The following is an 11,243-nucleotide window of genomic DNA, read 5'->3' as shown; positions in this document are numbered from 1 at the left end:
ATCAATCCCTGCCCCCCACGCATTAGCACATGCACACGTATACCTAGCCAGTGGAAAAGAAAAAAGAGTTACTCACATTCATCCATTTTACAAAGATTTCCAAGCTGCAATGGGAGGGCTTTACCTCTCCCTGAAGGATGAATAAATAGGTAGCTTTACTGACAACCTGTTCACAGTTTAACTGAAGTTTCATCAAGGTCTTGTTCTACCATTGATACTTATGAGATCCAGTACTGGCAATATGGAGAGAATAGTTATCTGCCTGATAGTCGTCTTCTCTGGGACAGTGGCCCATAAATCAAGCTCCCAAGGGCAAGATCGCTTCATGATTAGAATGCGTCAACTTATAGACATTGTTGATCAGCTGAAAAATTATGTGAATGACTTGGTAAGACCATCCTTCTCACAGCAAAATTTGAATAATATTTTTCAATTAGTATAAAAAGAGACTTTTGACTTATAAAAATAATTCAGAACTGATTTCTTTTGCTCTAGGATCCTGAACTACTGCCAGCTCCACAAGATATAAAGGTAAGACCAGTTAAATTTATTTCTGAAAAAATTTTTGATATAATTTTAATGCAATTAAGGCATTAACATGATTATGTAAGAGGATATTTAATTTTAATGAACTTTGGGTTTAATAATTGGTAAAAATATTTATTTCTATTTTGCTCAACTATTCTTTGATTTACCCCATAAACCAACAAATAAAATGCTACATTACATTAGTTCTAAAATAAATGTTTATCTTCAAGTATCTCTAAGAGTACACTCAAGTAGTACCGTTGAGACAGAACAACAAAACTAGAAACTAGTGTATACTACGATCAGATTCTGAACAATGAACAACTAATTGCACTTCAAGAGTCTTTAGGCATGAAAGTTCCCAAGCCCTATTTGTAATTCTATTAGAAAAATATGGATACATCCATAAGAAGCAGAACTCATGTCTGAATAGCAAACTAAAAGGTAAAAGAATTAGATTAAGGGGCGATATCGAGGAATGGTGGTGTGCAGATCAAAGCCCTCCTTTAGAATAAGTATAATTCGCATATACCTTGGTCTTAGTGAGTCTTGTCTTCTGAGAAGTCTTTGAAAGGACCATTTTGAATAACTCATCCCATTCTCTTAAGCCATTGAAATCCATTAGAATCACAGGAAGGAGAGGCCTGGTAGATAGATCAAGAGGGCTGGGTGTAGATCTTCCACGGAGCTTACATCTAGGCTTCTGGTTTGGTACCCTGAGAGTATAAATGCAAATGGGCAAGATGTTTTCATTGTCACAGACTTTTAACTGCATAAATAAGCATACCTATAGAAGTGCTGCCAGTAATTAGGATGCAACAATGAAACTTATGAGGATACATTGCAGAGAAAACAATTATTGTAAATGACTATAATGTGTAAAAGTTTAGAAAGTGAATGAGTCACAACTATTGCTTTTCTCTAATACTCTCTAGCTCTGAATCTGAACCACTCTCATTTACTAGGCCCTTTTTTGAATAAGCAGCATCTAAAATGAAAGTAGCACATTCAGTTTTTTGGAAAGACTTTTCCAATAAGTGAAGATATTTCTTAATCAATGTGCCTAATTATCAAAACAAATATTTTCAGCATCTCATGCACCCTGTTTAACTGCTGTGGTTTGAGTACTTTCTGGAGTTCCACAGTTGTAGTTTAAAACTTGCAAAATAAGAAGGCTATACCACTTCCTAACCCATGAGCACTTCCTTTATATGCTTTGTTAATGAAAGATATTTTTTATCTTACATCATAATGAGAGGATTTTGTCTCAGGAACACTGTATCCATCTGATAGTCTAATTGAGCAATGCTAGCTATGATACAAGTGAGTAATGCTATAACTGAGATCTTGAAGCTGTGCTGGCAGGCACACTCAGGAAGGAAGAAATAGTTTAAGGCTTCACTAGCATTATATCAAGTTTTCCAGGGCTAGCATCAAAGCAGTGTCTGTAAGAAATTTAAAGAGAATAAAAAGTTTAATGAAAATAAAACCTTTTAAATGTTGCATCTAAGGTATTTTATTGGCCGAGTCAGGCATCTTTTTCTTTCTTTCAAATCATATAAACCAGGGGTTCTCAACTGGTGGTAATTTTGTCACTAGTGAGGGGACTTTTGGTATTTTCTGGAGACAGTTTTGGTTGTTGTAATTGGAGAGTGGGTGGTGCTACTGGCATCTAGTGGATAGAGGCCAGGGATGCTGCTAAACATCTCACAATGCACAGGACAACCCCAACAGCAAAGAATTTCCAGCCCAAATTGTCTATCATGCCACTGTTGAGAAACCCTGATGTAAGCATAGTTTGTGTGGGGGACATAGGTAATCTTGACTACTTAGCAAGACTTCCTATTGTCAATGGTGCCTAGGGCTTTTTTTTTTTTCCCCCCAAAAGACATAAATGTAAGTAGGTTAAAAATAGCCTTTAAAGAGGGAAATAGTTCCAAATATTCAATTGCAAAAAATCAAAACCTAGTATGCCCCTTTGCAAAAGCAGCTTTTGACTGGTTCTCTGGCTCAAGAGAGGAGTGGTTTGTTACTCTAGCTGTTGACTTCCTTACTGCTCCCTGTATTCTCCAAAACTAAAATAGGACCAGATAATTCTTTGTGTTTTCATGTGTTAAAGGACAAGGGAAACCCAAAGTCTTGCCCTTAGAGTCTGTTGTCACCAAGGCACAGTAAAGAAAGCAATGGTTGTTCTCGCAGGCAGTGCTAAAAATGAACCTGTCCCATCCTGTAAATCCCTCTGTGTCAACACCTGAGGCTGTCTGAATCAAGAAAAACATCTCCACTCCCTTTCTCCGTACATCCAAAAGCAGTTTAACAATGAAAGTTTCTTGCCTTCTTTTCCCCTTTGATGTGCATCTAGAGCCAACTCCAGCAATTATTTGTCCTGACTCTTCCATTGCCAGCGACAGCTTTGCCTGCTTGCAGAACAAAAGCAAATAAGACACCAATTTCAGGTTGACTCTTAACCCAGGTGAACAAAGAAGGGTGGGAGAGACAGCTGCAGCTCCATCAATATGGCTTCGGTGTCCAGATGCTATTCAGATGCTTTCAAAAAGGCTTTCTCAGGGGTAAAATTTTTGATCACTGCTCTTGACCATTCCTGGCAACAGAGTAGGGAGTTCATTCAGCAAGGCCCTCGTACTTCTTTGGAACCTAATTTTCTTTCAACATGCACATGCAAATGTTAACTCAGCAAAATGGGCCTCTGTGAGAAATGCTGGTTTCTCAGATCATCACGGATGAAGCAGTTAGTGTTTTCAGTTTCAGCTGGAAAATTTACCTCTTTAAATATGAATATTATTTTTTTCCAGTAAGTTAAGCCGGTTGTGGTCAAAAAGAAGAGAAAAAAAAAAAACTTCAACAAATATGAACATGTGGTTTTCAAGGAAAAAAAGTGCTATAATGAACATTTATAAACAGTTTCTATTAAATAAGCATTTTGGCAAACATATGGAAAGGACACCGCCTTACCCTGATGAGAGGCAAGCTGCACTGATAGAAGGAAACCAGATAAGCTGGTTCTGGGCTTGTGGCTATATATGCAAAGCAAACCTGATGGTTTTGTGTCTTAAAGATGCATGTTATTAATCAACATTCAAATTGGGTATATATATGAGTTGGAAAATGCAAAGCAGGTCAGATGCTATTTTCAGCTGATTGCCCTCGAGAAGAGTCAGGTAATATTGCTATATATGGGACTCCCTTGAAGGGACTGGGAGGGATTGGGATTTCTGGTTATATGGCAGTGGCTTCCATACACATTAGTGAAATGAATATATCACAGCCTCAAGGGAGAATATCATCACATACACATATTCACTGAAAGAAAAAAGTAACTTGGACACAAATTCTTAGATTAGCTTTAAAATGTTTTCAATATGTCAATATAAATTTTGCTTTTCCAATCAATTGCATTTTCTCTTCAGTTTGGTTTCTAAGATTTTTGGCTTGTTCTGATAAGTTATTTAACCTAAACAAGAGACTAGTCCTTTGTTTCCTGTTCTGTCCACTTCTCCGTTCTCTGAGACACTGCTCTTCCCCTTCTAAGGAAACCGTTTTTCCTCCCAAGGTTGAGCAAGCCTCAAATTCTGTTCCTTGATGGCTTGATTGAGGCACACTCCTACCCTAACTGACTTGAGAGTGCAAATAGGATTTTAGAGGAGTCGTGCACGTGCTATTGCAGGTATATTGAAGCTTAGATGTGGGACATGCCATCAGAAGTAGGTACCCTACTTCCTAGCCCCCAAAAGAGGGACTCTAATTCATTTACTTAATTTACTCATCCTACAAATATTTGTTGGACATTCACTAGCAACAAGACACCATGTCAGGCATTGCCCAGAATAAGATGCTGCACAAGACATAATCACTGAGAGATAGTCCTATATACATTGCAGAGGAAACAGCAATCCAATGAAAAAGATTCTTAACTAGACTGTAACACAACACACCCAAAGCTGCCACCAATCCACGGTGTAACTTTCAGAGACTCATAATTCAGAAAATGTGTTCTTAAACCAAACTAACTCTCCTTTGTGAAACACAAAGGTCCTCAATATTGTCCTCAGTGCAGCATTAGGAGGAAAAAAATCTGTGGGAAATCCAGGGCAATCTCCTCTATTCTCTGTGACACAGGGAAATGTCCCTTCTTCCCTAAGAGAGCGTGAAATTTTACACACAAGGGTCTCCATCTCTTCAGCCCCAAAGAGTAAGTGGGAGGTGAAATCATTCCTCACTAATCTGCTGAAATGAATGTGATCTAAGACACCGGAGAGAAAGTAGAAAAACAGGATTGGGAAGGTCATTTTTACTTTCTGAATAATTGTCGTTAACATATATACAAATGATTTCTCTTTCAGAAACATTGCGATCGGTCAGCTTTTTCATGTTTCCAGAAGGCCCAGCTGAAGTCAACAAACACAGGAGACAATGGAAAGATAATCAATATGTTAATTAAACAGCTGAAGAGGAAACTACCTTCCACAAACACAGGGAGAAGACAGAAGCACAGACCAGTAAGATTGTTGTTTGTCAACTCTCTTATTTATATTTATTAACTATTTTACATTACACATACATACACACATATTTGTATCAAGAGCCTCTAGCACCTTCCTTTATAGTTACACCTTATTATGCATGGGATATTTTGAGAAGTGGAGTCCCGCATTTTAAGTGCACAGACTTGAAGGTGCTTAGAAATCCAATTAGAAACTGCTAATTGTCCCTGGTAGCTGGAAAAAGTTATGGCTTCCCAGAGTGAAGGAAGTCATTTAGGCAGAAAATCTGATTATGATTTAGGAGTTAAGAAATATTTTACTCCTATTACATAGTCACATATAATTTGTATTCTTATTAATAGAGGCTAGATCCTAGTTTTCCTACAAGAAAAGAGACAGACTTTAAGGAACCAAGATGAATCTCAGACTTTGCTTTCTTTTCTTAAAGAACATTACTGTCCTGTACAATAGCAGATTCAGTATTGAATTTAAATAGGTAGGCACCATTACTTGGCTAAGGAATTTCAGTAGTCCCTCCTTCTTTGGGTTCTGGAAACCATCTTGTATATCTGTTTTTCTGCCTACTCTTAAGCAATGCCAATACTCAAGCACTAAGCAATTTCTTAATTAAATCAGTGGATAAACATGTAAAATAAATGACCTTTTTTTTGGTCACTTCTCCAAGGAATTTCACATGTGAGTTCAAATGAAATCTTAATCCCATTATCAAAATGATTCTTATTTCTTTTGGTTGCTTGGTCTTTTCCCAGGTTGCCATGTGAAAAACATCCCTCTGAAATATCCCTCAAAAAGAAAGCAACTGAGCATGTCTTTGAAATCTAATATCAAAGGCTCTTATAATGGTAGGGTTGACACTGAACTTAGATCTACTCATTAAGCACATTCATTTTACAAATGAGCAAACTGAGAGCTGCTAAAGAGGTATCCTGAGCTGCCCAAGTCCCATAAATACTACTAAATGGTAGAATGAGAGCTAGGGTGTATGTCTCCTACCCTTACGTCAAATGCTCTCACCACAACATCAAACTGACATTTGAGAGGCCAAATAACTGGTGTTTGGTATCTCAACAGGAATATGGGCAAGGAACATAAGCCAATACCTTCATAAAAATAAATATAAATGGGCAATACCCATATGAAAAATCACTTGATTTCACTAGTAATCAAATAAATGTAAGTTAAAACAAGGAATTCCTATTTTTTGCAATTAAAATTTTTAGTAATACCTAATAATTGTAAGCATGCTCTAAGTGACTAGAAGTAAAACTTCTTGGCAATGTATGTGAAATGCCTTAAAATTTTTAGTCCCCTTATTCAGTAATTCTACTTCTAAGAATTTATCCAATAAACTCAACAGAGATGTACATGAAAAATTACTCCCAAAGATGTTCTTTGCAGCATTGCATACAACAGTGAAGAGTTCTGTCTAAAACAGCAACAGTTCCCTCTTATGTTGGAATACAAGGTAATCATTATATGGCTTGCGTTTGAAGAATATTCAACTCCTAGGAATTGCTTATGATATGTTAAGTATAAAAAGAGCAAATTACCAACACGTATAAACTAAGATAAATGCACAGAAAAATAATTACTGGGAGGATAGCCACCAAAACATTGCAGTGGTCATCTTCTAGGGCTGGGATTGCAAATGAGTTTTTTTTCCATTGTTATTTTTGTATCCATTTTCTTCACTTCCCAAATGTTCTTTAGTGAACATATTTTATTTCTTTAATCTGAAGAACTAAATTTTAAATGAAAGTTTTATCAACTAGGAAAAATGTTTTTTAAAAAGAATATTACTTTCTCAATGACTTCTAGGCATGTTCTTCATGTGATTATTATGAGAAAAAACAACCCAAAGAATTCCTAGAAAGACTGAAATCACTTCTCCAAAAGGTATCTCATTTTATACGTCTGATTTTCGATCTCATCTTCATCTACGCAGGTTGTGTATTGTGTTTGGGTTGCTCATGGTGTGCTATTTCCACAGATGATTCATCAGCGTCTCTTAGAGCACGGGATGTGAAGGTTCCCGAGGATCTCTCCTGAAGCTGGACACTATATTACGTACTCTAAAACAGTAACAAAACTCACTTCTTGATATTACCAGTGGAGGTACACAATATACTAATAATGAAAAAAGACTCAGATACGGGTTCAAAGTCAGGATTCTTTTTCCCAAGTAATTATACAGTACTTAAATTCAATCCACATGCTCTGTGTTGGTTAACTTGAAAAAACATTCTACTCAAAGTGATTTTCTATGTAACAGATTTCTAGGACTTCTGAAATGTTTACTTTATCCTAATGCCCAACAATAGCATTTCTTGACTGGAGGAGAAGGTTAAAATTTTTAACCAAACATATGGTTTGGGAATTTTTTGATCTTGTGTTAACCTTGATCTTGACTACCATAAGGAATTACCAATGAAGTCTCTTGTGATCATAACTTAAAAGTTGTATACCTTCATTCAAGCCTGAAAAGTAGAAGCACAGTGTTGAAATGAAAGTTGAAGCCTTTTTTTCAGGAAATGAAAACTGAAGTTTTAAAAAATTATATCCCAAGAGTTTATTCTCTATCTCAGCATGTGCAACATATACAGTATGTAATTTATTTATGCACCAGGGGAATAGCTTTTCCAGATGGCTACTAGAAGCCTCCCTTCTTTATTGGGATTTATCAAAATATTTAAAACTGTAGATATGAATGTATTTACGGAATAGACTCTTTTAAGTCTTTTTTTAAAGGCAAATAGGATATTAAGAAGTAGGTATAGTATTATCCTTCCCTGATCCCAAGTCCCCTTATAAGCTGACATTTCAAGCTTGTGGAAATGGCAATTAAAAGCTATAGAGGGACATATGTAAGTGGTCCTCTGAAACCAAACAGAGGTAAAAAAAAAAAAAAGTCTTGCAGCTCTTTCCAAAACTGCTATAATGATGGTATGTGAGAGAGCTAATAACGCCAATGTCTTGTCTTCCTTCTTTCCTGTCCCCCTCCCTCTCTCCTCCCTCTCATCCTCCCTTCCTTCCTTTTCTTTTTTCATGAAGCTTCTGCTATGAAGAAGAAACTTCAAAACATTTTATGCATTTCACCCAGATAAAACCAAAATCAAGAGACAAATCAAGTGGCCAGTACTGTTTTCTTAATGGAAAACAATTTCATGCCTAAAAATTCTAATCTTTCAACCACGGGTAGTGAAAACAAGCAGCCTGCTTTATTTGCCATTTCATATCAACTCCAGCAGTTTATTTAAGTATGAAGTTGAAAACTCTAGAAAAATAAATCTTTTGCCAGAACATTATAAGCTATTTGAGAATCTCTTCTTGTTAAGATGGCTGTGAGTGTGCAAGAGGATGTGGGACGGGAAATGCCTTATGCTCTGAGAACAAAAATTATCTACTTAAAAGTGTTTTTTAAAACAAGTACAGGCAATTAAGAATTTGAAAAGATAAATTAGTAACAAATGATTTCATCAAATCTCAAGGAAATGTTTTATCATCAGAAACAAGATACTCAGCTATGAAGTTTTAAAATAGGTTATTACCAAGGAGATAAGTACCTAATAACAATATGCAGCTAAAATCTGCCTAAGCGTCAAACAGCGCCAGCCCAGAGTGTTGACATGAAAGTTGAAAGTAGGCACGAAGTTGACTTGAGAAAGAGTCTGTATATCTTGTTCCTGGCTTTATAGTGGTTGATTTCTTTAACATTGTGATTTTATGTTTAAAATAATGTATTTATTTTGGTGTGTTTACTGTTAGAAATCTCTGCTCTAATCCTTTTTGACTAGGTCTCTACTACAAAAATAAAAGTTATTTAGTGGGAGCATTGGCTAAGAGCCTTCACTAAACTGAATTTAAAGACACAGGTAAAGATGAGATGTGGAAAACCTCACCAGCATCCCAGGAAAAGCAATGCATCGGAATAAACAAGGTGAAAAAGGGAGACTGAACAGCACCATCTTCACTGCTCTGTGTTCAAGACTTAGCCAGCCCTTAAAGGGGATAGAAGGATAACCTATAAATATTACCATTTACCTTATGGATGGTGATTTAGGAGTCCTAGGAGTCCCAAATTCTTGTTGGGTATGAAATCATGGTCAGTTGCATAAACATGTTGGATTCCCTTTCCTTTTTTTGTAGAATGAGGGCGTTGGACTTAATCACAAAGCTCTATTCTGCCATGTATGTCTGTGAATCTCTAAAGTTCTGGATACTCTTCTGACCACACTTCTGAGTGTGTGGTAAAAATTTCTACTGACTCTGATGTTCAGTTGCTCAACAGTATTTCAACAGGTTTTGTAGCAACAAACCACTGCAGAAACAAGGGAAAAAATATTTTAGCTGAAGGTGTCTTCTTTGGACACATATAAAATGGTAGCATTATTATTCTATATTATTGCTCTGTTGTATTTACATTTGCATCTGAGAATTTAGTTTTGATATGAACTATGTACATTATAACTTAATGATTATTTATTATATATTTGGTTTTAAATGTTTATGTTCATGGCTTCTTATTTAAAACCTGATCATATTAAATACTTCCCAGTCAGTACAACTGTCTTTTTTTATTCTCTTGATTATCCTCTCAGTTTCTGGAAGCATGTAATTTTTTACATGTACATAATAAAGACTATCTTCTCTCCTTACTGCTTTTCCTGTCCCTACCTCAAGGGTTCCAGTTCCTTTGAAGCCCTCCCAAATGTACAGCAGGTCCAAGAGGAGTCTAAGATACTCTTCCCAATGCCCACTGCCACCATTACATGCACATTCTTGTGCAAACCTGCCCCCTACTTTGAAGTTTATCCCTTCTAAGTTTTCTGTCCTTTCACTTCTTGTTGCTGTCATCCTCCATGTTCACTGAAGGCATAGGCACGATCTTGCCCTTAAATCTAACTTCTGCCATCAACCTGGGTTATTTCAGTGCTGGTGAGGATTCCACAGACAGCTTCCCGGGCTCTTAGCTTCCTCAGTTTGGAGGACCTACATCTTTATACCCCATCATCAATCCATCCCCGAGACTATGCCGCAGACATTATCACTTGGAACCATCCTCTCTATGAAATCTTTGCAAACATAAAACCACCACCTGCTAGTCTTTTTGCTCTCAAACTGCCCTGTTCTACTATACTTGTTCTGAGAACCCATCATGACAGCCAGGCTTTGCCCTTCTCCATCCTCTCAGCTCATTTGTTTCCCACCCTGCCCCCCCCCCCCCCCCCCCCCCGTTGAACTATGTGCCCAACAACACATGCAAGCTCTTCCCCTGCCCATTTTTCTTGAGTACCTGCTTACAAACTCCCTATCTAGCTGTCTTATACCTGGTCTCATGATCCAATTTCAGGCACTGGCACTGGCCCCCCACCTACCTTACCAGAGTCGCTTTCACACTTTTCTCTCAGCTCTGAACACTCACCTGCTCTCAAATTTGCCACAGCTTTGGATAAGAGGCCCCTTCTATCCACTTCAGTCCAAAGGTCAGTGAATACATAGCCTCACCTTATCTAGAGGAGAGGGATTTGGATATTCACAAAGTCATTGAAAGATTAGTCTAAACAGGTATCTATACTTGTTTACCTCCTATTCATTCATCAAACCACTATAATCTGATGTCTACCTATCCCACACCCCAACACTCTATCACTGAAATTGCCCTTTCTTTATTCAGCAATGACTTCCTATTTACCCACCTCATTACTGTATCTTCTCTTTATCATGCAATTTATGTAGTGTTTATTTTCCCCATTAAAACTTGTCCTACATCTCTGGGTTTCTCGTATTTTCTGCAAATTATTTCCCATTCTCTTATCATGTGATCATACCTCTTCTTTGTTTCTGAAATTGGCCCTTAGCAATTTGGAAGATAAAAATGGAAGCATTCTCCCACTCATCATTAAAATTTTAACAAATATATTTTTCTAAAGAAGTCTTCTGGGTTTGTATTGTCTAGAGTTCTCTTGCTGACAGATAAAGCATCTTGATGTTTTCCAATTGTACAGCCAAAACTCTTCCATATGACATCTCTAAACCCCTTACAAAAATAGAAAATTCAAAGTGCCCGTACATCCACTTATGAGTCTCCAAACATGTCTTTTCCTACATTCATTCATAATGAAATATTACTCTTTTCAAGAAGGCTCCCTCACATGTTGTAAATTATTTTATTGTTTTCTCATTTTCTTTAGT

At 37.0% G+C, this 11,243-nt stretch overlaps 1 protein-coding gene across 1 annotated transcript; it reads left to right on the top strand.

Annotated features, from left to right (window-relative positions):
- Positions 1-220: 220 nt before the first annotated feature.
- Positions 221-7,130, top strand: IL21 (interleukin 21). The gene is made up of 5 exons (XM_037829054.1): positions 221-388; positions 496-531; positions 4,890-5,045; positions 6,870-6,947; positions 7,042-7,130. The coding sequence occupies exons 1-5, from the start codon at positions 221-223 to the stop codon at positions 7,075-7,077; spliced, it is 474 nt and encodes a 157-aa protein (XP_037684982.1). The 3' UTR covers positions 7,078-7,130.
- The last annotated feature ends 4,113 nt before the right edge of the window (positions 7,131-11,243 follow it).

This window comes from Choloepus didactylus, chromosome 3, assembly GCF_015220235.1.
Source record: "Choloepus didactylus isolate mChoDid1 chromosome 3, mChoDid1.pri, whole genome shotgun sequence".
NCBI lineage: Eukaryota > Metazoa > Chordata > Mammalia > Pilosa > Megalonychidae > Choloepus > Choloepus didactylus.
Note: the sequence above shows the minus strand (reverse complement) of the source record. Positions and strands in the feature narration are given on the sequence as shown.

What these genes read in the sequence shown, in the direction of transcription:
- IL21 (XM_037829054.1), top strand. Translation starts at nt 221, where the DNA reads ATGAGATCCAGTACTGGCAATATGGAGAGAATAGTTATCTGCCTGATA. An exon ending in GAAGACAGAAGCACAGACCA is followed by an intron (nt 5,046 to 6,869) that starts GTAAGATTGTTG and finishes AATGACTTCTAG; the next exon opens with GCATGTTCTTCATGTGATTA. An exon ending in TGAAATCACTTCTCCAAAAG is followed by an intron (nt 6,948 to 7,041) that starts GTATCTCATTTT and finishes CTATTTCCACAG; the next exon opens with ATGATTCATCAGCGTCTCTT.